The following is a 27,993-nucleotide window of genomic DNA, read 5'->3' on the forward strand; positions in this document are numbered from 1 at the left end:
TTTCCCCCATGTTGAATGGGAAAAAATTCTAAACGCCTGCTTTGATGTGAAATCCTTTAATTTACGGACACACACAACAGAACCTTTGTGTTCTACAGCATTTCAATTAAATAGCAGTGAAACAAGAGTGGCTAACCTGGTGAAATGACAGGCCTTTACTCTCCAGTTAGCAAATTAACCCTTAAAAACAACAAAAATATAGATTTACAGTGCATGATTCCTTGAAACAGGAACAACTGACATCTTTTATGAATAAAAGTTCCACATAATAAATGCAGACAGCGGCGGCGGCAGCCGTCTGTTATTAAACATAAATTAAAAGTCAACTATTGTCACATACACAGTGAGTCAGGATTCTGCTGTGTGCTCGGAGCTGAGGGTGCGAGGCGTGATCGCACCAACAGCACAAGCAAAAGTGGAAAAATACTTTCAAACTGGCGCTCCACATAAAAAAAGAGTAGTATAATGTTAGAAATACGTTTCGAGAATGAGCTCTGAACATGGTTCATGACGACTGACCTCATAAATTAAAGTTGTGATGTAATTTTCTGGACTATCCTGTGCAGTGAAGGAGAAAAATAATGACTCTTTGGCCTCAGTCAGTCAGTGAAATGTGTCCCTAATATCATCTGTCACCAGAAGGAAAGAACTATGAACCAGAGGAGAACTCAAAATACTGGCATGTTCAAAAACATTAAAAAGAAACCCCTAAAACAACAGTACAAACACTGGCTTGTTCTGATCCAAAGGTCGTTTCAATAAATAGTTAAAAACATGTAGAAGAGTCTGGAGGGAGAAGGTGGGGAGGGGGCTGAGGCTGGTTTAGAGTTCATCTTTAGGGTTGATGCTGAGGCTCTGACCCCACACAGCCTGCGTGTCCAAAGCCTGGATCACCTCGTCCGCCTGCAGCCTCTCCTGGAACATCAGGAAACAGGCGATTCTCAGAATAATCATGAGTAAAGTCGCCACACATCTGTGGGGCGGGGATCGGATGCTAACGCACAAGTTACACACACGCGAGTTACAGCCACATCATTTAATAAAGCAAAACCTCACCAAAGAATTATTATTACACAGTCTCAGAGATTTGTTTTACCAGTTCTCTGAAGAGTGGGTCCAGAGTGAACCACAAAGCGACAGCACACCTCTGTCCTTTGGTGACGGCTCTCACCCCGTGTGGATTTTCACCTCCTGATGAGAAACCCACCATCCTGCCGCACTTGGGCTTCACTGACGCCTGGAGAGGAAACATCAGGGAGCAGAGTCAGGACTGTAACAGGAGTGTACTGTACGCACCCCTTGCATGAGTCCTGCTGGCTAAAGTAGCAGGCTGACTAACACTCATGTGAATGTGTGTGTGTATGACATGTTGAGTGTCTGCTCCTGTCGGTTTATTTGTGGGCAGAAACATTAGAGAAGTCTCACCGTGACTGTTTTGGCATCCATTTCTGTGAATATGAATTCCCCACCTTCAAAATCTCCATTGAGATATAACAGTGCACTGAGAAGAAATAGAAACAAAAGCATAAATGATCATTTCCAAGGATAGTTTAGTGAAATTAAAGGTACAATTCATAAACAAAGAATTTAACATATGAGGTAAAGTACAATCAGCAGCATGAAGGGGTCAATTTTCTATAAATTAGTCAATAAAAGCGTAAATAAGTTGCAGCTGATGTAATTGAGACCATCTGCCACTAGGCGGTGCTCGAGGGTCATTTATAGAGCTGGAATCAGCCAAACCTGTCTAGCATAATATGTTTTTGTAATCAAAGAAAATAGGCACAGGAAATCTGGACAAATTTGAAGTAAAGCTGTGATTTTTCACGCTATTAAACTGGTGATAAAGAACCTACCTGTAGTCTCTGTATGTGTATGCTGGAGGCTCTTTCCAGCACTCGTTGGCCTCGGGGTCGAGCAGACAGTTGTCGGCGTGGATGGGATGACTCAGGTCACTTCTGTGGTCCTGCTGGCCTGTGGACACACGAGTCAGAATCAGCCTGGTGGCACAGTAAACATGAACGTTCCTGCGTGTCCCTGTGTTGTTTACACTAAACTATCCCTCTTATGTGCTGCAAATCCACTGAAAATGACCTTTTTTTCACTCATGTGACAGAAAACAAAGGGCGTTGGTGTTTGGGTGTGACCTGTGATGGCTGTCCGGCACACCAGGTGCGTGTAGGAGAAGTGGAGGGTGGAGTTGAGCAGGAAGTAAGACTCAATGATTCGCCTCGCACGCTCGCTGATGTCATAGAACAGGCGTGCGCTGCTCATGGGCACTCTGCCCTCGTAGCCGTACTGCAGGAACACAGTCATGCAGTGAATCGATGCTGCTGTTTTGGTTTTTTTTAAAAAGGTTGTTTCTCTAGCGAGGAGTGTACCTGTAAGGTTTTGAGAACAGTGGCTCCTTCAAACTTTTCATTTGGAGTGTGAGGAGACATCCTCCCTCTGTAACCGTCTCCTGCTACGGTGACAGCCTGACAGGGCAAAGGACACATTTTGAGGTTACAAATAAGATTAAAACACCAAAGACTGGTGAGTGAGAGGGCCGCACGTGTGCCAGGTGTTTAAGTGCCGAACACTCCTCTCGGGTTATCACTTGATCCAGCAGCACTCGCTGGGTCCCGTTCAAGGCTGCAGAGTTCTGCACCAGCTGCACGCCGTCATACAGCAGGGGACCACCTTCACACACCAGGGAGCACAGTCACAAACACAGATCACGCCGACTGTGACCACTTTCTTGCCGCCGCTTGCCTTCTCTGAGCTGAGCGACGGCCCTGACTTTCTTCTTCTCTGAGATAGGAACATACTCCATCCAGCCGTCTGTACTGGAGGGAATCCTGAAGGAGCATGACAGAGAATACGCGTTTAACATGTGTAGATCACCTCAGAGAAATGAGAACCAATTGGTGTTTAACCTCACCGTGAGTAGTCGTCTCTTCCCCCTGTGCTGCTCCAATAATTCTACAAAAAAGGAAAATAAATATATAAGTGACGTAACAATGCAAAATAACGTTGCACTATTCGGTTTTGGCCACAGGGTGTCGCTGTTTACAGAGAAAACAGTGTGTCAAATCCGTGCCAGACACCTGTTACCCTGCTCTGCCCCAGTCAGAGAGAACTGGACCAGTTACCACATCCAGCAGATCTGCTCTTTATTAGCAACATCTGGACTGGCTTATAAATAAGTACCTTTTAAATGGCACCGTTTTCCTTCCAGTTTCACAGAATTAAAGGGCACCGGTCTGTCAGTGAGCCCTTAGAGGCTGCTTTATAGCTACACATAAAAGTAAAGAAAGTCGTGTTCCATTACCCCTTCAGTGAATTCCACACCCATGGTTCCACTGCCGATCAGGAGGAGCTCCAGTTCCTGCTTGTGCCTCCGGAGGTACCACACAGCTTCCTGTGAGCATAAAAAGGTTTGTCAGAGAGAAGCGAGGCCGATCCTTTCCTGACAGAACAGTGAAGGAAGTAAAGACCTTTCGTGCATTGAAGCACAGAAAGGAAACATCTCTCCCTCTCCTCTCGCTGCGCCTCATTGCCGACGCTAATGGAGCGTGCGAGCCGTGAGCCATCTCTGTCTGGTGACAGTTTTACTGCGGCTCCCTGAGTGACGCAGGAATATGGTTTTAAAGGAAGGCAGCTCCCTCTCGGGTCAAGTGTGGTAATAACGCCGGTGAGGTGTAACATAAACTGATGAGAGAAAACACTTCAGAGGCCAACAATCATAACAACAGACCATTTCCAACTGAGAGGATAAAATACAGGCAGGTACCAAGCAAATCTGCCGGCTTCGCTACAGCCCTCAAAAATAAACCAGCGTACCTTTATTATATTTAATGACACTATGAGCTAATAGTGAAGGGCTGCGGTAGGTCTGACCAGAAGGCCTGGTTAGACTGGTTTAACTTAGGTTGGGTAGCATAATCCCCCGCTAGACATCCTATAATCATTTAAAGATAATAGGCTGCAAATAACATCTGCATAATGACAACACCCTCCCCCCATTATTGGTGTGCACGTTAACAGATGGAGCCTGGAGACAGTCTTGAGGGCACATACATACATAAATTCCATTGACAGAGGTGAAATAAATGTAAAAGTTCGTGACTCAACACAAAACAGGCACGGCCAGAGGGGTGGCGTGCGTCCACAGGAAGTGAAGTCATAGCTGAGGATGATGATGACGGCTCGGCGTTTAAAGAGGAACCGCCTGCCGGACCGCCTTTCATACAATTGGCGACTTGTTCGGTGCCCCTCTGCGGGTGCTCTGACACCACTTTCCCTCAGGCTGTGGCCAACGAGCTCCCTGAGGCTGGAGCGGGAGAGGAGAGGCGACGTGCCGAGCAATGACTGCCTGGTAAACTGACGGGAGGAATGTAAACAAAGAGCTGGAAAACACAGGTGTGAGCTGAAACCTGCAGTAATGTCAGGTCACGTGTTCCCAGGACCACGACGGGGGCCTCGCCAGGGAGGCTGTGTAAACGGTTCAATTCTCATTATGCAGTGGATGAATGGAAGAGTTCATTTTCTGTCGCTCGCAGTGTTTCAGTTATAAAATCCCAAGACTGAGGGGAGGAAATGGCTTCTGAAACACCACCGACGCAGCAGAATTTGGGTTGGAAGCGGAACAAGAGAAAAGCAAACTCTAAAACATCAGCGCTGCCAACCAGGAGTGGCAAATCCATCCAAGAAATTCAGCAAAACACACTGAACACACACCACAGTCTGCATCTATCGTCTCGGTTACACGGCCCTTTAAAAGGTGCGTTATTCACGCACGTGGCTCGGAGACATCGTGACATAAAAGCCAAGCCGTCGGCAGCAGGTACTGACCTCTCTGGGCTCGCCATCGTGGCCCAGCGCCTCCCTGTAATACGCCACGTTTTCCGTCACAAACTCCTCCCCCTTTTGGAACAGCAGATAGGACAGAGCAGAGCGCAGCGCCTCCTCCAGTCGGCCCACTGTGAACACACAAGTTACGCCTGGTTTAAAAGTCTTGGTAAGGGTTCAGCGACACCAACCTGCACCGTATTAACCAGCATAAAGTTAAAGTTGGGCTGGTTAACCTGCCAAGGTTAGACATGGGTTTAGGTTAAGGTTATGGTAAGGGACTGTTAATACCGGGCCTCATAAAGGAATGTGTGTGTGTGTGTGTGTGTGCGTGCGTGTGTGTGTGTGTGTTTGTGTGTCTGTTTTTCCACTATCTTGATGAAAGACCTTTTGTCCCATGATGGTAATGAAATTGGAATTCAAACTGTGGCACAAACATGCACACACACACACACACAAATCTTGTTAATGAAGTGGGATAATTAAGCAAAAGAGACAGCCAGTACCACACAACCAAGATCCAAGATGCATAAAGTCAGTACAAACACACAGTCCTCCCAGATCCAGAGCCTCTATGTACTGATCACCCCCCCCCCCCCCCCCCCACACACACACACACACACACCTGAAAACAGTTTCTCTGACACACCACAGCTGCAGAGTATACGCAAAATCCCTTAACCAGCTCATAAAAGGCACACGGTTACCCAAAGACTTCCTGTCTTGGCCTGGCGTCAGACAGCGTTTCTGCTGCCATCAGCTGTTCCCGGGTCAGTACCGGCCCGGTGTTTCCGGGTCAAACACCGAAACATCACTGTGGATGTGTTGAGGAAACGTCAGCAGCTAACACACCTAGCCTCTATGTACTGATCACACACACACACACACACACACACGCACACACACACGCACACACACACACACACACACACACACACACACACACAGTACCGTATTTGCACACCTTCGTTGTGTTTGTTGCTCTGAGGCAGCCCGAGCACGACCTTCTCCTGTGGAGGCGGCTGCTCAGAGGATTCACGTTTGCCTTGTTTTGATTAAAATGGCCTGATGAAAGACATTTTTGTCCCATGAATCTCCGTGGCAACGAGGAGCTCTGCGGCGTTACACGGAGACCAACATCAGCAATGAGTGAAAAGACTGCAAATCAGACGGAACCGTGAGGTGTTTTAACTTCAGCCGCATAGTTAAAAAAGGCTGTTATGAATCAGCCCGTTGTCTGCGGGTTTGTGTGCGACCCATCATCGACCGGCTTTATTAGATCCACATGCTTATTACAGAAAACGCGGTGACCTCACAGCTGTTAAACACTTTGTAGTCGGGCCAGAAACGTCTTTATTTTATCTTTCGTCAACAGAAGACTTGAGGCACAAACACTGGATACACCCATATTAGAGAGGGATGCTTGTCAGACACTGTGGATCTGGTGATTGATTCCAATTAGTGAGCATGTGTGTGTGTGTGTGTGTGTGTGTGTGTGTGTGTGTGTGTGTGCCTACCCTGGAAGTAGGCGAACTGAAGGTAGTCGTAGTGCAGAGGCAGGTAGTTCTCCATTGGCGAGAGGCGGCCCGGCCGCGTGGCGAGGTCCCGGACGCACTCATGCTCGCAGTGCAGAACCTGAGTGAAGTGATCTGCACACACGATACATTTCTGCTCAAAGAAAGTTTGATATTGGCCTCGTCTGATTTAGATTACTGAGGTTGCAAATGTAAAGACCTGCAGTGCTAACACTGTTAGCCTGGTTAGCTATAGATAATAATTCAACGCTGCTAATTGCTAGCATACCTCAGTTTAAGTTGATTCAGCTTTTGTCTTGGATAAACTTGATTTTCAAGCAGTTAAATAAACAGAAGGAAGTAGCGCCCCCCTGTCGTAAGTTACTGGCACGTATAAACTGCACAAAGTAGATTTTCAGATGGTTCAGTGGAAACAAAAAGTAGCTGATCGCAAACTAAGTGGCAGATTTCTTATTTTCTCATTTGAGGTTAAGCTGGTTTGGCATTAAGGCCAAGTGTGTGAACATTAATGGACAGTGAGGTCACAGGAGCAGCTGCAGCACTCTTGTTGTCATGGTAACAGCAGGGACGTGTGTTGTTTCAGTTTTCAGAGGAGTTGAAAAAAGTAACCCCCCCCCCCACACACACACACACACGCACACGCACGAGGGGTTAAATCTATTGCCAAATTGAAATAATCACAGCTCACTAAATCACCGCACTAATCAACTTTAATCTCTGTCTCCTGCTGTTGGCGTGGCGAAAAATAACACCCTGATTATAAGTCAAATATAAACACGCCACTTCTTTGCTGCGTTTACGCAACTGGAGCTTTTATGTTGGAAATCAAACTCCGTTTAATGACTGGCTGCTGCGCGGAAAGGCCTGATTTATGTCCATAACCCCCCCCCCCCCACACACACACACACACCTGTGACGGTGTAGGAGGCTCCCGGGTCTCACCTGATATGACTTCATAGAGGCTGTAACGGTAGCGCAGGTAGTCGTAGCCCTCGAACTTCTGCGGCCACTGGCAGAGAGCGCGACATTCCACGTCTGCTTTGTAATACTCCACCAGGGCCTCTTCAAACAGAGCGATGGAACCCTCAAAGTCCCCTTTATCGTACAGCTTCACTGCCGCCGTGAAGGAGCGCTGTGTTGGAGGACGGGAGATCACGAAGGTTCAGCAACCCCAATGTCAACCTGCCAAATTCCCGGAAATACCTGATGAGGCCGGGCCTCTCTGTCCACAAAGTGGGCCTCCTGGACACCCTGCAGGTCTTTGTACTGCTCCAGGTTCTTGCCCATCTCCACGTGTTCTGGGTTGGCCTGGAAGTAGGTGTGGGCCGCCGCCGCCGCCTTGTCGGGCTGCTTCAGCTGAGGGGAGACGGAGGAAAGCCGAGTTGGTGGAGAGAAAGTAAAGGATCTCACAATCTCAGGACAGTATCAGGGTTTCTCCTCGGTGAGTTAGATTTAGCGACACCTTGTGGAGATAATGCACACTGTGAAACCTTTTAAAGATTTTAAAATTTATTTAATTATTTATTTTCTTTAAATCAGCCTCCAGATGTTCTCCTGAAGCCTCTCAAGCAGAAAATATGAGGGTTCACCGAAACCTTTTCTATTCCTGGCACCTCTTTGGTTTATTTAGGCTTTAAAGTACAGAAAAACCACCGTTCCCACACAAATCTTGTCATTACAGACAGCCGTCTTTAATAATGGAGACTTTCTGAAACACACAAACACGCCCACACTCCCTTGGTCCGGGGCCAAAAGGAAAAGGTGGACAAGAGACGCTGCTGGGAGGTGATAAAGTGGCGACAAAGTTGATAATGGAGCATCTGATTAAACAACAAATGACAATAGAGCTGTCCAAAACCTGTCCACCATTAAATGCTATTTTATCCTATTAAAGATGATTCTGTTTTGCTCAACAGCCAACGTTCATCCATCTGAACCATAACAAGGAGCCAATTCCTACACTTGAATAAAACTGTAGTCGGGCTGCCAATTTTAATTCTTTTGGCATATAAAGGAGACAAAAATCATCCAGAATTCGCCGAGTTTAGGATCGAGGGCTGGAAGCACTTTATTCCACGGTGCAGCAACTTGACCTCAGCGTCACGGCAACATCTGATAGCAGTTATTTAAATCCTCCGTGCTTCCAACAGGTGCAAACCTGAAGCAGATCCCAGCTTCTGTCCGGACAGCTGTGAAGGTCAGCCAGAAACAAGCCTGGCCCAGAGGTTCTCAACACTCGTCCCTCTGCTCTGTGATGTCACAGTTCAGGAATTCACACTATCTATGATTTTAAAAGCTGGATCGGCACAATTCCGTCCTGTCCGAGGGACGTCAGTGTGAGGCCTCCTGCATGTGGACGGAAAGAAGGAAAGAAAACAGCCAGGTGGACATTCTGAGGCCAAAATCTTCAGTAGCTCAATATGAACTATGAAATGTCCACAAAGCATTGGGAGGGAGGCTTGATTTGGTGTGTTCACATCTTTAGTTTATCTGTTGGCATGTTTCATTCAGCCTCAAGACGAAAGAATAAGGTGGAACAAGGACCTTCTGTGGTAAATGTAGACAAAACGATCCAGGGTTTTGGGCTCTTCTCTCCATCTCTGCTTTGTGTTTCTGGTGTTGTGGCGTCGCCGTATCATCATAAACACGTACATCTGTGCATAGCAGCAGTTCCCAGACGGGTTAGTTCAACAATAGCAGCTCTTCCACCACAGGAACTTTTAACACTCACTTGGCATTTTGAATGCAGACTAAAAAAGAACCTGATTAAATTACCTGGAACCTCCGCCAGCCCCAAACCGTCCTCCCAAAGGTGCCTAGTAGAGGGCAGAATCTGAAGTGAGACGCTAAGAAGCCGCAGAACCGAACACATCCGTCTCAGTGGGTCAAACCACAGTATCCAATCAAAGTGAACGAATTTTCAGGAACTTTGAGTTGCTGGGGGAACAAAAACACTGATTCCCAGTAGTAAAGGTTCCTATAACTGTTGGTGAAAAAAGGGCCAATGATGTGGAGTCTCTAAAGCTCTGATGAGATCAATCAAAGTCACAGTTCTCTGTCAGCCATGACCAGATCTACCACATGAATGAGACCAGCGTGGGCCAGAGCTGTCGGTCAGGAGATAAACTGGCATAACAGGCGGCGTTAAGAGAAGGCTTCAGGAATAAACAGTGCCGTCTGAGATCTTTGCCAGGGTTGATCTGCAGGAGGAGCACTATCGGACACTTGTTCTCACTTCTCGTGGAAAAATAAAAGTCTGGAGGTTTCCAGGAAATCCAAGGCCTGTATTGAAAGATGGTGAAGTGAAAACATGTGCTCGTATAGGATTATTTAAAGCACCCCCCCCCCCTCCCCCTCCCTCAGGATGAATGAGCAAGAATCTATCATGGGTTTAGCCTGAGATTATACAGTGCTCAGGACAAGAGCAGCTGGTTCCAAGAGTCCTCCCTGTGTGAGGAGGGGACGGCGGGCGTGCGTCAGGCCTGCCCGCGCTGGTGTGAAGGCGTCAACTGTATTTTAACCACGCAGCTATTCTGGAGCCCTGCAATTTATTATAATTCGCCCACACCGACAGGCCAACATTCACACCCGCCACTCACACGTCCCAGACCAACCACGCAGAGCTGAGCCGGGTCCCCGCAGGGCGTGACCTCTACTGTAAACTTCCATCACCTTTCACAAGACGGATTCCGTCACTTTCTGGCCCCTTTTCACTGCAACCTGCCAGTGTAGCTGCTGCTGAGGTCAGAGCGGAGTGTGTTTCACTCCAAACCCAATGTCGTACAGTGCAGCTGGATGAGGTTCTCACACCTCCAGTAGGGCTTCCAAAGTTTGCTTTATTTACTTTTTTATGCACCCATTTGTACGTAAGTAAATGTCTCCAAAATTAGTCAGAGCAGCACTGAATTCATTTCTATCTTTTGCATCACAGGTGGATTCAGGGAGGGGGCTTTGTTGTTGCACACATGCGGGGAAATACTGGCCTGAATAACACCTTCAATCATCTCTGACCTGCAGAGCAGTACAGCACAGTCTGTCCCTCCTGCATCGAAGGCATTCCAGATGAAACATCTGCATGTGCGATAACAGCTCTGGTACACAGCCAGTAACGGTTCCTGTAGGAGAAGGGGTCCCGCTCTCAGGCTGGGATGACTGATATGGATGATTGGAGGTATTTCTGCAGTGGGAATGTCCCAGCGTGCAGGACGGTCCAGCAGTCCGAGGAATGTTAAGGAGGCATCTCCAGATAGAAGCACCTCAGGGATTTGGTCATCTAACAAGTTCCAGCCAGGCACAAATATTTATTGATGCGCATCAATGCTAATGGACATTTTCCCTGTATAGCTGGGACATAAACATCTGTAATTAGCCCTGCTCTACCTATTTAAAGGTCATTTTGCTCCATAAAGCAGCAGAGGAACAGCAAGTCCACTGCCAGTGAAACCAATATTTACCCCTGAGGCATTTGTTAAGGATTTGCCCCTAAAAACAAGAGTAAACCTCGTGATTATGTGTCTGGTGGGTCAGGAAACGCAGCAGGTGCACTCAAACATTTCAGCACCTTTAATGTTTAAGGATGAGAAGTTTGTGCCTCAAAAATACGCTGGCTCACAGAGTGGCTCCCTTCTTCATCAACTTTATTTCGCGGCCAGTTGTAAATTATCGTCAACGGCAACAAACTTTCCCAATGTGGATGATGTCTCAGTGAATCGCTGCTTCCTGCCACTTAGGATTGCTTTGATTGACGATTCAAGGATCTTCCAAGGAATTCATGGAAGCCTGGAAAATAACTCGTGACCGTTTTAGAGTACCGGTATTTATATTGGACGCTAAATCCCAAATATGGCCACCCCTGTCTGGCCAGACATGGGCAGATTTTGTCTTTAAGATTAATTCTTTTGACTGGACTTGTCCAAACACACGAGTGAACCTGACAAAAATGCAGTGGCGAGTTGGTGAAGATGTATGTGGGGAAACATTACAGTCCGGGCAAATTAGCCTTCCCTTCACGTGTGCAGACCAAGTTTCATCGACTCAGCAGCTCTGATGGACAAAAAGGTGCTCGGCGTGTGCTTACTGTACACACACAGGCCACATAATGTTTCCACTGTACACTGAAGGTGCGGATTAGTGGAGCCATAATCTCCATTAACATGAAGCAGACCAGGGTTTGCTTTCGCTCTGCTGTGGGATCAAATAGCACTTTAACACAAAATCTGGACTCTGACTGGTGTTTCTGTTTGCACCTTCACAGCCGTCGTTACTTCGGCGAGGCTAACGAACACCCTGCATGTAAAAAGGTGCGTTTCCTCTCGATGATGTCATGGGTAAGAGTTATCCATCTTGACGTCCTCGCTGCCCTTGTTCCCCCTCCTTTCTCTCATCTCTCTGTCCTGCCGACAGCTACGCACAGTGGCCCCTTTCTGCCTTGTCCTTGCCGCACCCTGGGCCACGGCGAGTTCCTCCTATAAGGTAATGTCAAAGGAATGCCTGAAAACCCCCTGACCACTGTCGCTGCTGTAAAGCCTCTTTCATTAGTCTTTGAAGACGCGGGAGAGGTGACGGGCTCGGAAAAAGGCGCTCCCTGTGCCGCCGCTCGTCTGTGAGGTTTCCTATACATCCTCCATCGGCATACAAGAATAAACAATGGTAGAATAAGCCTGCTGTGTGTAGGAGAGCGCCTCGGCTTCGGATTAGTCTTGCGTGTCAAAGCCATGTGCTGCAAAGCTGCTGGCTTTCATTAAGCCGGAAAATGAGACCTGACCACTGTGGGAATGAGGGAGCCAAAATATGAAACAGGCGCTATTAGTTATCAAAACACGGCTCATTATAAAGGTGGAAGCTGGAAGACATGAAGTGAGGCGGTTGCTGTACATCTGCACCGTAGCGGACATCATCTGGCAGCAGAGGGAAATGACCCATCTTCTCCATTTCTACTCCAGCCGCAGGGGCGCCAAGACGGAGACGCTACTCCCCCTACGTATGTATGTTTGCTGTCTGCTACCACCAACAAGGCATCTTCGACTGTATCTTTTGCCCACTGTTGCACCCCCCCCCCATGTCTGATCTCACTTCCTGGACACTTTCTGCGCACACAAGGGTGGCTTTGTACGGAACCCTTGAAAACACAAGGTGTGCGTGTTTTTATTAATGCAGACAGGGTGGAAAATCACCTCTGAAGCCTCTCACGTTCTCCGCCCAAAATACAGTCTACACACAAGCTACACACACTCCACCTGGACGTTCTGAAAACACAACACAGACCTACATCTTATTTTTATACCGCAGTTTCCCAATTTTCATTTGACACAAAGGACCCTTTTTAGGACTGGAAACAGTTTTTGCTGAGGATGGAGTGTGTATAAAAGTTGCGCATAGAATGGAACTGGATTCCACATGCTGGGTATCTACACTAAAATTGGGGAGCGTTTCCCCCGTTTCCCATAAATAAATGCATGCATGGACCTCAGGTCTTCCAGCAGTGGACAGGAAATGAGTTCCCCAGTTCACTGGCCTTAATCTTGCAAATGAAGGTGGATTTATAGCTGCATTTATGCTGTAGCTCACATACGCAGCAATGAGCATCTACACTGAACCCTTTAATAAAAGCTGACCCTCTTTATTTGGACACGTTTGATCACGATGGCGTCCAAAGGACGTGAAGCATGTCGAAGGAAAATCGTGGCGGACAAGCAGAGCAGTCGCAGCTGGTGAAGTTGTAGAAGTCAACCCGGTCTTTTAAAATCTCTCACTGGTGAACTGCGACCCAGCGCAGACAACATCAGTTCAAACCACTCAAAATGTTGCAGCCCTTCACTTTGCTTCCCCAGCAAACCTCCAGAGACGGTGGGACTTTCCTGTCTGTGAGGAACATTACGAGAAACATTTATGGGCAGACCGCTCATGTACAGGGGTCAAGAGTCACCCTCTCACGTGACTGTGTGGGTGCGCTCAGTTTTTCCACTCCGGGGGGACTCACGCAGTGACGTCGGCTAAGCATTTTTTAAAGTGTTCACTCTTCAACCCGATAAGGAGTCGCGATAAGTGTGTGTTTTTAAGGCTGCGGGATGCGTGTCCGCGTGCGCACAATAGCGCCATTCATCCAACGCCTTTGCTCGTGACCTGTTGGGGCAGCAGGCAGAAACAAATTAAGTGTATTTGTTCATGCGGGAATCGGTCGGGTTGTAGTGATTGGGGGCTTTTAGAGGACGAGGAGTTACGCAACAGCTGTGGGGGATTTTCTGATAGCGTAGCGCCCCTGAGAGCTGAAGATGGATGCTTAGAAACACTCCCCGATGTGCGAAGGGAAGTTAAAAACAGGATATTGCCTAAATATGACAGGTCGTTATCATCAGCTGGCAGCGAGTGTGATCTATTGTAGGCCTGGTTGGAAGGAGAACAGCCCCGAGGTTCCTCTCCTGTTTCATCCGGCTCTCCACTGAGGTGATACATGCATCTTTTTTCTCTCTAAAGGCTAACTTTAAGGGTTAGGGTGAGTCCCGGCCAATAGTTTCAGCCAATCAATCAAGCCGCCTCCCCATGAGCGCACGGAGAAGGCAGAGCCCCCCAGGCATGCTTCAGAAAATGGCAAGGGTCGAGAAAGTGAAAAAGAGAAGCCTGCATTATTGAAGGATTAGCTAAAGCACTGAAGAATGCACGCTCAGGCTCTTTAGCCCTGAGCTGCTGGTGGCGGCACAGAGGCGGTGTTCAACGTCCACCACTGACCTCTGTCTTTGTCTCACAGCGAGCAACGCAGCTTATCACTGAAGCAAAGAGACAAAAAGTCCAAAGGGGACAATGAGTTGGACGGGGTGGGTCCGTTCCTGGGGAACTATGAAGTTGTTTACATGGTGTCGCTGGAAATTACAGGCAGAGCTATAAATCAGATTGAACGTAAGAGAATTTCAACAATGGAAATACACCCTAGCAGCAGAAATCAGACAGAAGAGATCTGACAATAGCCTATCAACACGTGCTAATAAAATCCTGTCAACAGCCAAGAGGACTCCTCTGGCCTCCTTCCTGAGGCTATAGTTTGCAAAGACGTCTTATAAAGTAAAAGGATAAAATTGAGTGAGATGGGATATAAAAAACTAGCTGTAGAAGCTACACCTGACTTTTATTTTCCAGCCCATGATCCAGAGTCCTCGTCCCCCTCGTGCTCCTGCCTCCATGTCTGCAAGGTCATGTGGAGGACTGCAACTGTGAGTAGGAACCATGATTCTTCAGACGCCTCCAGATTAGCGCTCTGTTCACACACATGATGCTCTCCCGTTGATGCTGTCACATTACACCAATCTAACCTGCTTGACACACAGCACGCTCACTGGAATTCCCTCTCACACACACTTCTGTCCACGTGATATTGATCTCCAGACGTTTCCCATGAGGTCGGGGGGATTTAGGTTAAGTTTTGTGTTTCCCTCCCACTACCTCCCCCAGATGTATGACGGCAGATGTTTTCCACAGCGGTAAAAATCCAAATGATTCGTCTTTGCTTTCAAAAGAAACACATTTTCTGTTTGACTCGACCTGCAGATAAACAAGAATTGTGTAAAATAGGCAAATGTGTAGGCAAGTCAGCTCCTGTCCACCTCTCACCGTCGACAGTTAGGGCCCAGGTGGATGCACGGGCTCCTGCTCTGGGTAGATGCTGACTGCGAGCAGCTGGACTGGGCTCAGGTCGGGGATTCGGTAGATGGGCTGACGAGGTGAGACTTCCCAGGAGCCAGAATGCCTCACATTCTCAGGCAGTGACGGAGGGGCAAAGACGTGTGGCTGGAGGCCGCTACAATAAAAACTCCGATGAGGGCGTCGATCCCAACAGCAGGAAAATCTCGTTCAACAAACAGTCACCTCTGAGGAGAGCCCATTTCAGGTTCTGCCTTTAGCCTTGAAGCGTTTTGCTGTGGTGTGATTGAAGCGGAGAGCAGTGACAGTGAGATAACCCAGAGCAGCCCACACACAGGAGACTATATGTTCAGCTGATAACAGGGCAGAGCAGGACTGCAGGGCTGTAGTCAAAACTGTGGGGTTTGGACAACATGAATCAAAGCGTAAAGCTCTGGATCCTGTATGTAATATGCATATGCATCGGTTTAAGCAACCTCAGAGGGGCCCATGGGAGCAGCCAGAGTTTCCCCTCACCTTAGCTAATCCTTAACTAGGGAACACGCAGAACCACTCAACATCTCGAATCTGGCGGTAGTGATACGCTCCGAGTGCTTTCGCCTTCAGGACTTAAATATGGCCAGATTTCCACTCTCCATTACAAAAGCTGCTTCCACTTTACCTCCGTCCCCTATTGTTCTTTGTAACACGGCAAATATGCGCTTGCAGCAGCACACGTTTGCCACGTGGGTGAAGACTAATGGATCCAAATTGGCACTGTTTGTCTCCAAATCTGTGTGTTAAGTGTTTACTCCATGCCAAATTAAAGCCAGAGTAAAAGTCTGAGCATCGGGCCGAGTTAGGAGGGGCTGTGTTCTCACAGGCAGCACAAAGGAAACCAATGGCAGAAGCCTTCAAGTGTGATATAAAGGGGAAAAAAATAACAGGAGAACCCTGGAGGGAGCCGATCCAGCTGTGGGCAGGCTGTTTACACTCCCGCAGTATTTGCTTGTCTGTTGATAAAGCTGTTTAGATTGTATTTCCTGTTGTAAAATATCCTGTAAGGCCACACACCAAGAGTCTGCCCCCCCCCCCCCCCCCCCGAAGTAAAAGTGTTTTTATCTGTAAAGTCACATGGGATCAGAGGACACCAGTGAAGTAAATATAAAGTTCGCAAATGCTGCATTATTACCTAAAAAGTGACCTGGTAATTTCAAGTTATTAAAGGTTTTCACCCCCCAATCCAGCATGTGGCAGTAAGAAGAAGATGAATGCCTGTTTATTTGTGCATGATTGCAGTTATTCCATGTGGGATGGGAGCATTTATTGTCTGTGTTTGTGTTGCCAGTTCTGAACAGAATAGCCCAAGGGTCGGTTCTGGCCACCAAACAGACTAAATATCCCCCAAAACTGTTGATCTGGTCTGAAAATTGAGGAATCTGTTTTCATTTGAGCAGTGTGGCTCGCTGCTGTGGAAAATCCGGCTGAGGAATTTCACATCTTTATCCTTGATAGTAGCATGTTTTCAAGTGTGGAAAATCTGAGGTAAAAGTGATGTTTTGGAAGGCCTCACCCCATCAAACGTGCCCTGAGGAGATGAGTGTTGGTGATTTGAACGTGGAAACTGGAATAAAAGTGTCGAGTGTATTCAGAAGGTCAGAAATGTTCTTCCCTGGAGGCCTTCAGACCTACACCTGCACCTAAAATTAGACCAAAGATACAGTTGATGGTTTCAAACGCTGGCAGCCAGCAGCAACTGGAAGGTTAAAGAGGTGATTTAGCAAGAAATCTCACGATGGATAAAAAAAACCAGCTGGCTTGAATAAGATTGGAATAAAAAGAGTCAAAATAGAGTGATTGTCCGGAGTGGATGTTGTTCATGTCCAGACCAAACTGCCATCTTTAAAAGTTGCACAAATATTTCCATCAGGCTCTCAACCCCAGCCTCTCTGGCACTAAAGGGAAAGTCACTTCAGCCAAATATAGACAAAGCAATCAATCTGAAATTTAAGAGGATATTTGAGTCTATTTTAGAACCGAAGGCTGACTGACTGGCCACACTGGTGCCACAGGAGGACAGTAAAAACAGGAACAAACCGGCTGTGTGGCTCCGTCGCCTCACACGGACAGAAGAGGGAAAAAGCTTTTGTAGAAGCCATTATCAGGAGGATCAGGTCTGTTGCCTCTCATATGTCACAACAGACACGTCTTAGACTCCATTAACTTTTTAGTTAACAATAGAAGAGACTTGATGAATAAATAGATCTGTGGACCTTGGTGACAGGCCGGGGGAAGAGATGCAACATGTGGATCTGGTCCATGTGGATCAGCGCAAAATCGAGTGCGCGGCCCCTCCGACCCAGACCGGGATGAAGACGACATGATACAGAAACATCCCTTTACCTTCACATGCCTACACTTGGATTCATACTTGGTGTTTTCTGCTCCAAGCTATCATAGAAACTGAAATATGTAAGGACTGGGTCATTGTGACCCCCACCAGCTCTGATGGAGCCGTTGCTGCACCTTCCTGTGTCTCTTGGTATCAGCGGAGCGTATTTGTATACCTGTCTTCAGATACTCAGAAACGCGGCTGTCAGGTGGCCGACGATGCACCTGGCAACGGTTGCTACGGCGGTCACGGGTGATAAAACCAAAAGTCTCCCCTAACAGCACGTTGGAAAGTGTGAAAGACAAACAAAAAACAAGATTACCTGTAAATGTCAAACTGGACACGCTGTAAATGTCACAACAGCACGCCCTGCTAAGGTGCACGTGTGCACGCCTCAGGCATTTACCCACCAGCTCCAGCCAAAACGTACACAACAAACTTACAAACTAGTCCTTGCAGAGAAGAGCTCTCCGTGTAGCTAATTATTCTGTTGGTGCAGTCTGGAAAGGTGCAAATCTCCATCCGCTCAACAGTGCAGACGTGGGTTGGCAGAGATGGAGGTTAATAAATAAATAAATAAATAAATAAAACTGCCCCTGAAGGTCTTTTACTTCCTTTCATCCCAACGCTGGCAAATGAATTCATCTGATAATCATTTCTAAATTCCAGACTCGCAGTCCTCGGACACGTGCTCGACATCCTGAGAGTTAAAGTCTGCGAGGAAGGAGGAGGATTAAGCACGTCTGTTTCTTAACTCTGCGGCAGCCACGACTTGGCTCCGGTTTTCAGACAAGAAGTCGGCAAACACGACACAAACGGCGTGGATGTTGATGTTGGAGGCAGGCCTGAGTGGCAGATCCAGCCGGCTCCACGGGCCTGAGACTGACCATAAAGCTGAATTAAACTTCCCTACACGCTTTTAAAGGTGTAAGGCTGAACAGGTGACCCAAGCATGGTCGTGTTTGTGCAAGCGGTACCAGGGTCCATGCCCAGTCCGTTTGCTCTGGGAGGAACTTATTTCAGTCAAGAGGCAAATCCCCCACAGAGCTCTTTGATTCAGCATCCCCAACGTTCAGCTGACAAACAGAGAAAGTTCAGCAAAAAAAGACGAGCCTGTCGGGATCACCAGAGGAATCCGGCCGACGTTGGGAGGATCTATTTCCAGAGATTTACCAACATGGCATTTTACTGACAGTGAATGGCCAAGTTACATATGAAGAACAGTCAAAAAGCAGGAAATGCTATTTCACCTGTAAAACCTTTGAATCCAGTATAAATAAACGAGGCGATCGCGCTTTTTCTGTGGCTCCTCCTGAGCTCCTCCCATTAGGAATAAAAGGCCCCCACCCTACCTCCTGTTAAATCACAGCTCAAATCTTACATTTAATCTTTGGTTTTTAATCCAGCATAACAGTTGCGTAATATCTGCTATCATTTGTCTTTTATTTCTATTTTATTATCAGCTTTTTATGGCTTTTTTTTAGTTATTCCTTTGAAATTGCTTTCTAAACCTTTATTCTCAACCCTTATTATGTTTTTCTTCACCTTTTGTCTCATACATAACTCACTGTGCAGCAAACACAAACTTTTGTGTTTTGGGAGCGTCCTTTACAAATAAAGCGGACCAAAAAGGCACTTCACCTGCGTGTAGGAGCCAAAAGCACCTGGAAATGTCTTCTCCACCTTTTTTATACATCTGAATTTAACATCTTGCACTCATATTTTTTTTTAGTGCTTTCAGTATTTTTATATGTAGGTAGAAGCTTCTTGCTCAAGTACAAACGTGACTGGACTGTTCCAGTTTTTCCAGGTTAGATTTAGAAAAGCATTAATTTCCCCCTGCAAATCTGTTTCCTTGGGTCTAGACCAGCGGTCACCCCACGCACAGCTGGGAAAGCTATAGAGAGGCACGACTGGTCCAGACAGACTTTTTTAGAATGATAATTGCAGAACTTTGTGCTTCTGTTTTCTGTCAACTTAATAAATCAAAAAAATGGTGGGCGGGGGGAGTCACAGCTACATCACTGAAGTGTAGCTGTACAGAGAAAAGGTCCAGGCAGTGAAGGCAGGATTTCCACTGAGTCACTGCTCTGGTAACAGGATGTTTCCGAGGGGAAGAGTAGAAATCCCCAGCAATCGGGTCAGGAAAAAGTCCAAAAAAACAACGCAAACGATTAAAAAAAGAAACTCGCTCATCACTGCTGCTGTGTGCAGGAGGTGGCCCCAAAAACGTGACTCCCAGAGAGGGAACTGACCTCATTTCCTCCCTGTTCACAGCTGGCTCATGCTGGGACCCTGAGAAAGGACCCAGCTTCATTTTTCGCCTCATTCCTGCCTCATTTCATCCCAGACAGACGCATGACACAGCACCCGGTGACTGTTGATCGCATTAGCTCCGAACGCCGCGGCCCTCTGTCCTCAGACACCAGCACATGCCACAATCGACACCCTGTTTAATGCTGGGGGGATAATTGCTGGAAATTTAAATACCCCCGGTCATAAAACCTGAAAGCCACATTCCTCACATCACGTCACGGTAAAGGAGGACGGTTCCGATGGCCCGGGGACACACAGAGGCTACCGAAATCCTCCTAAATGACATGCTTACAGAACCTGTGTAATTTTGAAAATGCTAAAATCACAAAGCACGAGCGTGCCTGACCTTTCACTGAACAGGCCACAAGAGAGAAGCGCCGACTGTTGTGTGCCGCTAGTGCAACAAACGATAATAACAGCTGCTCTGCTCTGACTGGAGCTTCAAGGATGAACGGGGATAAAGACTTGTTTTCAAAGTACCTGTAATAAACAGGCCAGGCCTGCAAGTGGAATGTAGCAAAAACGACATGCACCTCTGTGATGGAGCAGATGTTTTTATGTATTACAGCAGTTTAATTGTGTTCATCACACTGACAGAAAGGCTGCTACAATCAGCATCAACATATATATATATGAATATAACACATATTCCCAGAAATTAAGAATTAAGCAACTAAAACTCCCTGAAACTCCTCCACAACGATTAAACCGTCCACCAAGAGACTGTGAGACAGAAAACGAGCGCTCCCTGGCAGGCGAAGAGCTCCATCCATCGATGCCACACCCAGCATTCGCCCGCTTGGTAAATTCTGGTTAATTCTGATAGCGTGCAAAGGCAGCCTGGGAGATGCATTCAAGTTGGAACAAAGAAAATCTGTGCTGGCAGCCGTTTACTGGAGCGCAGACAAGAGGTGTGAGCACATGCACAATAATTAGAAATGGGTGAAAGAACTACATGTGTTGATTCCAGCCATGTTCTCACATTACAAAATTGCGCTTTTTAATCAAAAAACAGAGAAATTCCACGATCTGTTGCTGCCATGGTGACAACACAACACCCAGCCTGTGCTGGAGCCTCCCACAGGCCGTAAACCAGACCGAGTGGGGCTGTAGACGCTGAACAGCTCATGGAACAAATGAAAGCGAAAGAGGGGGGTGGAGAAACAGCGTTATCCAAACAGCAACAGGTTTCTGAATGTGCAGCTGCTAGTACGAGCTGATAAGGAAAGGTTTGTTGCCAGGAGAAAGGGAAAAAAGTAAAAATGCTGAGACTTTAGAGTAACCCTGGAATTTTAAACATGGGGTGAATTCCCACTCAAACTGTGAGTAACAAAGAAGAGTTGTTTACTGTCTGACATCAGTGTGATGTCATAATGCACTACAAAGCCTCGACTGTACTCAAACTCCTTTGACCACAGTACAACAACCACTAAACACGAGTTTTGGTCTTCATTAGCTCTCAGCTCCAACCATGTAAAAATACTCTTTAATGAAGAGCTGCCACATACCCACAGAAAAGAAACCATCACCGGTTCTGTTTGTGTCCCTGCTTAGAAACCCGGCCACAAATCCCCGATCCCTCAACACTACAGAAAAGATGAAATTCAATTTCTTATTCCCGTGTGGTTCTGTTCATGCGAGCCACAACAATGAACTATTAAATTCGGTGCAGATGCAGATGCAATTTAAACAATTAAAACTGGGAACTAACTGGTTTGTTTGACAGTCATAATCAGGGTAACAGCATGCTATTAGCTAGCATCCACCAAATATAAGGTATAATGTTTAAGGTTGAATCCTCAACAGTAACTTCAGTTGTAACTTTAAACATCCTGACTACAATTCTACACCTTTGTCTCACCGTGCGTCTATTTTAATCTACCCTACCCTTTGGCTGCAACTGGAGCTTTACCTTATTTGCCAACTTTGGGTTCAACTATTCTACTTCTAAGTCCAAAAGTTGACAGGCATGTTCGAACCCGGCCTGGATTGTGTTGGGCTGATGCTGCAGAAAGGTTGCCCCGCCCTCACCAGCACGGGCCACAACGCTGCAAAACATTTGTGAATGTTTAATTACAGGTGTTAATGCTCAAAACACCTCTAATTAAGCATAACCACTTTTACGGGCCAGGCACTGGCCGATTTCTGTCCAAGAGTTTCCTGGGAAACACCCTGAAACGAAGCATCTGGCTCTGAATACGTCAGCTCTGTGGCCACACATGGAAAACCTGAGGAAGCCAAATAGAAGCTACGTTTCTCCGATCTGAGAAGAGGGCGCAGCGGCTAATGTCTACGAGCACCCGCCGGCATGTGGAGAGACTGCCGAATAGGCGAGACATTAGCTTCATACGTGTCCCAACAGCGACGGGATGCGATCTGCCTTTGAACAACAGACACATTGTTCCTGAGCCGCAGATAAGATCAACAACACATGAGTGACTGAGATGCGAGTAAATACCTGCGCTAATGGAAATTCCAGAGTGCAAAGAGAAGGGAAGATCGTTTACATCAGCAGCAGCAGATGACACGATGTTCCTCACACTCCAAAGCAGCTTCAGCGCTTTATGGTGTCATTTATCTCCAACATAAGGTTATATGCTCCTTTTTAGTGGTTTTCGATTGCTTCTTTCCCCCAAATATCAATTAAAAAGCAACTATTGAGCGCAATTCTTTAGAGCCAAGAGGTTTTGATGGGCCACTGCCTCATAATCAAAGCCAATCAGGTCTGAATCACACAGTTCTGATGTGATTTACAGAACCAGATCCGGAGAGGAAAATCAGATATGGGTCATTTAAATGGGAAACAACAATGTGGAGATGTGAGCATCTAACCCTAACCCTAACCCTTCATTTAGATAGAAGCATCAATGCAAGACAAGAGCTTCCATTGCCGGGGACGTTTGCTTGAACTGAGACGCACATTCATCATTCCTTTCCTTCTGAAACCTCATAAATATCAGCATGACCTGAATCAAGCGTAAACAGGAACCAAAAAGGGGGGAACACTCAAGCTTCCAGAACAAAAACAATACATTTTTGAACGCTCGCCACAGAGTTATAGAAAACAGACGTGACACCCCATAATCTTTCTCAATAACAAACCACTGGCAGCGTTGTAATGTTTGTCAGAACCACTAGAAGAGACCTATATTGTTTTGCGGTCCTGTCTGAACCTATTATACGATTACTTCTGTGAGGCTTCCTCCTTTATTGAGCGCGTGTGCCAGCGGGGTGAAACATCGCCTCCTCGCCGGGTCCAAGAGCAGTTTACATTCTTCTGTCTCTCCGGGCGACGTCACAATCCTCAGGATGCTTTATGCGCACTCCATTTCCAAATGTTCCGGATTCTCAGTTGCTCGACTGGCAAAGAGAGGCGAGCGTAAACTACACGCGCTGTAGGCTGACGTCAGTCTTCAGGGACGCACTCAGGTCTGATCGGGCCCTATAAAATGACCCGAAATTCTTTCCAGAGGATCGTCAGCGCAAGCATTTGAAGGACACGCATTTTTGACCATTATACCGTTGCCGCCACTTCACCAGCGTGAGCCGCTCACCCTGGATCACCCGGGGCGAACCCCCCAATTTCCTGGCGTTTGTTTCATTTCGTCCGCTCATGGTTTCAGCAGTTCTCAGTCTTACAGTGACGGTTATGGACAGAGCTCCCGTGAGTACTGGCATAAATCTCCTGAGAGAACGTTGTGCTCTGGTTCCTCTAGAAGGGTAACGGCCTGCAAAGCGCCGGCCTCTGACACGTTGGCCCGTGAAGACAGCAATGGCTGCCTGAGTGCGTGTGTATTTGTGTGTACGATGCCTCTTATCTCCCTTTGTCCTCCCCCGTTAACTGTCCGGTCATCAGCGGGAGCGTCCCCACGAATGAGCCTGGTCCTGCTCCAGGTTTCTTCCAGCTAAACTGAAGTGGTTGTTTTTTTGGGTTTCTGTACAGCGCCCAGACGATCATCATAGTTAAAGACACTATTTAAAAAAACGGTGAGTGACTTAATTGAATTGAAGGACCAGGCTGCAGCCACTCAGATGGGACAGTCTGGGCCAGGACCCTGAACACAACGGGCTGCTTTTCTGACCAGAGGGTTTTGTCTATTCTGTTTCAACATATGCTGAATCTGGAGGCCTGACCTCACGCTGAACAGAGACCAGAGCACGTTTTAAATTTATGTTCCTTTAAGAACTGCAGGACTCAGCAGATCGACACGCGGACGAATTCCTGGCACTCAGCGCTGCTCTGAGAAGGACTCGCTGCCGCCAGGCACCGTTATTAGCCAGAGAGACCAGAAGCAGATGCAGAGGCACTGCCAGGTCAGCGCTGGCCGTAAGGTCGGGTTAAACGCCACTGTTTGAGTGAGCCGGAACGCCACTTGGCTGCCTGTGGGGAACAACCTCTGTGGCTGAAATGTAACTGCAAAGATATGCAGGTCAGAGCCAGGCGGGGGATGACGGCTGGAAATTCTCCCCAAGCCTCCGACATGAATTACTCCTGCGCATGGGGAGTGTGGGGGGGAGGGGATGTCTCCTCCTGCACTATATTCTCTGTGCCAGCTGTCAGGCTTGCTGATGTGCAGCACATCGGTGGAACTGGACTCTTTTCATCAGGCAAAAATTGAGAAAATCTGTCCCGGACTGTTTGTAGAAGACCTTCAAGCCACGCGTGAAGAATGTTCTCGCCGTGCCCGAGCCCTTTTTGATGCAGCGTGTTTTGATATGTGATATGATGTTACTCCGGAGCCACCACGGGCCCCGCAGGCCGATGACAGCAGAGTGGGCCTGCATAAACAATCCACAACGCTAATGGAATTTTAGAGGAAACAGCTGTGGGGTCAAAGAGGCAGACAAGCTGCCCACCAAATCTGAATCATTATCACTTCTGAGGAATACCGCAGGCTTCAGGAACTGAGGACACACACCACTGACTAACAGGGCCTGGGGACGACAATTTAATCGGGTTAGTAAACTGTTCCAAGTGACACTGTGGAGAATAAATACAAACGGCGACAAACCACGAAGCTTAGCATGTTTCAGAGAGAATTCTTCATCAAAATCAGACCCTGATGTTGATCATTCATGATGAAACGTTCCTTTTTTACCCACAGGATGTCCTTGAAGCTTGATTTCTTCCTAAATTCCCTCTTGAATGTTTTAAATTCCTCCTCAGGATAGAATTTTGGCACAGTGGAACATGTCAAAACTGTCTTTTTTTCTTGAGCCCTGTTTATTTTAAAGTCGTCAGAAGCCAACCCTGGAATTAAAATCTTATTTGGAGTTCCATAAAGTGGTATAATGCGGGCTAAGGACCATTATTTTCAGGTGTGAAGATCCACTTTGTGTAAATATTCAATCCTGCGGCCAGCACTGACGAAAATTCCACAGCAAAACTAAGACGATAACCTCTGCAGCAGCCAAGGAACTGTTCACATCAGCCGCAAGTCCGAGCAGATGCCTGGCAACATCTTTTTCCCCCCATCGCAGCCAGGAGGTTTGCATTCAAACACCCAGGAGTTTCAGAGTCTAATGACACACACCAGGAAGACACACACGGCTTTACAGCGCGCATGCACACACTGAATGTCATGGCAACAACCAGCTGGTCGGGTCCAGACAAAGAACTTTAGGTCCAAATCCTCCCTTTTGTGACAGGGGATGCTGCATTCTTTAGGAACCAAGAGTACGTCAGGGTGAACGTAAAAGGAGGGAAGAAAATGGGATTTTTTTCTCAGGAGTGTCAGATTCGGCTCCCGTCAAGTTCTGCTGGTCGCCGCGTTTCGGCACAAAACCGGACCCGGTGCCGCGACCTGCCACGGTCTCCTTCCTGCTGATCCTGAACCGGCCTCCTCCCCCTCCTGCTGCCTTTTAATCATTAATGAGGGCGAGGACAATGTTAGTGAGCAGGGCCTCAGTGTGCTTCCACATTCCTGTGGTTGGTTATATGCTCAAGTCCAGTCATGCAGAAGATTCTGGCACCGCCGAGCGCCACAAGCACCAACTGGGCGAAGCACGGCGCCGCACGCTTGCTCCTCGGAGCCAGGAGGAGGCGCGGCGACGTGGCAGGTATGCGAGCATGTAAGGTAATGGGGACAGGGGGAAAACAGGGCGAAACGTCAACACAACGGCGCCGCCGGCGTGGCAAAGATTTACTCCCACACGTGCGGCAAACGCAAACATTCGAGGAGGCCGGCGCTCCACCATCCAGCGGTCACGTCCGCGTGGCGGCGGATTGAAACTTCCGACATTCCAGAGGGGGCTTGCGCCATTGCGCCCCGACCTCCTGTCAGATCAATCTTCATAATGAGAAAAGGGAGGAGGGTTATTGGTGTGCACCCCCCTAAAAAAAAGCCCACCCATTCCCTGAACACATCAAGGAGAAGCAGCCTCTCCCGTTAGCTCAGATGGCGCCGCCGAAACGGCGAGGGGGCATCGCACCCCCCCCCCCAGAATGGCCGCTGGTCTGATATTTTCCTGCTGCCCCCTCCAGCCAGGGCGGCTCAGCAGACTTTGATGGTTGCCAGCGTCGCGGCTCGCTGCCGATGCGAGGGCCACGCCCAGGTGCCCCCACAGAAGCCTCCTTTTAATACCCACCCGAGGTGGCGCGGCGCGCTTTTTTTAGAAAAGCAAACAGACCGCGACCGGAAAATATTTGGCGGGGCCAAATGAGGGCCGAGCTGTGGACGTGCGGCCCCCGTCAAGGAGAACAGTTCATGCCTGTAGAGCCTCGCCTGACGGGCCAATGGCAGCTTTATGTCAGAGGTGGTGTCATGGCGGAATGTTAAATACAGCAGGAATTTTATTTTCATAAACACCAGCAGGTACCCCAGCGCAGACACGTGCGAGGACACACTCACGCAGAGGGGGGGGGGGGGGGGGGCGATCCCACGTTCTCCTCGCCCCTCCACACCTGTGGCGAGCTTGAGTGCGCCTTGATGCGCTGCCATGAGCTCAGTTCATAACTACATCAACATGTTAGCACACAGGGGCGAACCTCTGCTCTGCCCCCCCCCTTCCAGACAGAACACGCTCTCGCAGCAAGGTGAGCGGCTCCGAAGACGTCCGCGCTCGTGTCTAGACCTGAGCGTGCGCTTCTTCCCTCTGCTGACTCAAAGACAAACACAGAAGAAGTCTGACGTTACTGAAGGTCAGTTCCTTCAGCTCCATGGAGACCCCCCCCCCCTACAGGGTGAGGTTGAGGGAGGGGGCACCAGAACCTCTGACCAGGAAGTGAGTATCTAGCTGTGAAGCTTCTCTAGGGTCAGCATCTGCAGGTACGGGGCACAGCCAACAGCTCCATCCATAGCGGGGCAGGTAAACGTAATGAGGGAGAAGACACGCACGCACGCACGCAAACATCACCTGCAGCACAACGCTCCTCAGTCACACCCGATCACCTCTTCCAATAACAAATCTGGTTTTCGCCTGTTTGCATCAAAATAGGTCAGATCAAATCGGAATTAAATGAGTATCCACGATTAAAGGCGCTGTAATTAGTGTTGACTCTCGGGTAGAGAGTAAATCAGCAGGCTCCCGGGGACCTGTTACCTGCATAGTTCACCTGCTGCCCCCCCACCCCCTCCTCACCTTCTGATAAGCCAGCTGCAGGTAGTTGTAGGGGATCCTCCGGTTGAAATCCTGCACGACGTCCTCGCTGACTTTGTGCACGGACTGCGAGCCCAGCTTCTTCTCCACGCACGCGTCCATGCACGCCGCTCTCCGGATGACCGCATCGAAGAAACGCGACTCCGAGAAGACCTGTCCGAGCTGATGCTGGTCCTGGCACCTCAGCCGGCACCGTATCCGGGTGCTGCGCACCTCCCGGTGGCTGCGCAGCGCTCCCTCCATGAACCGCACCACATTGTCGTAGTCGCTGTCGTAGAACGCCTGCACCGCGTTCTCGTACAAGAGGTCGAACGGCTCCAGGAAAGCGACGCAGGTCGTCAACAGGGCTGTGAGCAGGACTTTGGAGAGGAGACGAGCCGGCGAGAAGTTTCCTTCCATCCTCCGCTTCGGTTGTGGGGAGCGACGGGCGGAGAGGAAGGCGGCTGTCAGTCACGGCGGTATCAGCTGAGCCTCGGCGTGGAGTCCATTTAAAGACTCCTCGGTGGATGTTGAAGACGGCACCGGAGCTGGGCGGAAATGATGCCGCTCCAGACGGGGGACACACATTTTGTTATGACCCCCGTCTGACTCCGGTAACTCCGCCCCTCGGAGTCATGAATGGGCAGAAAACAATCGCGCCCCTGCTCCTCAGAACAGCCGAGCGGGGAGCTGCAGGGGGCCGTCGGGGACCCCCCCACCCACCACACA

General features: G+C 48.3%; 1 protein-coding gene across 1 annotated transcript; it reads right to left on the minus strand.

Moving 5' to 3' along the window:
- Window positions 1-40: 40 nt before the first annotated feature.
- On the minus strand, window positions 41-27,913 carry p3h2 (prolyl 3-hydroxylase 2). Its single transcript, XM_003974261.3, has 15 exons — window positions 27,268-27,913; window positions 7,572-7,724; window positions 7,311-7,500; window positions 6,351-6,482; window positions 4,837-4,964; window positions 3,314-3,403; window positions 2,924-2,964; window positions 2,755-2,840; window positions 2,555-2,682; window positions 2,382-2,477; window positions 2,148-2,298; window positions 1,857-1,974; window positions 1,426-1,501; window positions 1,097-1,237; window positions 41-915 (listed from the first exon to the last, which is right to left on the minus strand). The coding sequence occupies exons 1-15, from the start codon at window positions 27,682-27,684 to the stop codon at window positions 823-825; spliced, it is 2,040 nt and encodes a 679-aa protein (XP_003974310.1). The 5' UTR covers window positions 27,685-27,913; the 3' UTR covers window positions 41-822.
- Window positions 27,914-27,993: the final 80 nt, after the last annotated feature.

Source organism: Takifugu rubripes, chromosome 20 (genome assembly GCF_901000725.2).
Source record: "Takifugu rubripes chromosome 20, fTakRub1.2, whole genome shotgun sequence".
Taxonomy (NCBI): domain Eukaryota; kingdom Metazoa; phylum Chordata; class Actinopteri; order Tetraodontiformes; family Tetraodontidae; genus Takifugu; species Takifugu rubripes.

Coding starts and splice junctions, on each gene's coding strand:
- p3h2 (XM_003974261.3), bottom strand. CDS start 27,684: ATGGAAGGAAACTTCTCGCCGGCTCGTCTCCTCTCCAAAGTCCTGCTC. Junction 2,478..2,554: donor CACTTAAACACCTGGCACAC/GTGCGGCCCTCT, acceptor TTGCCCTGTCAG/GCTGTCACCGTAGCAGGAGA. Junction 1,975..2,147: donor GTGCCGGACAGCCATCACAG/GTCACACCCAAA, acceptor GTGTGTCCACAG/GCCAGCAGGACCACAGAAGT.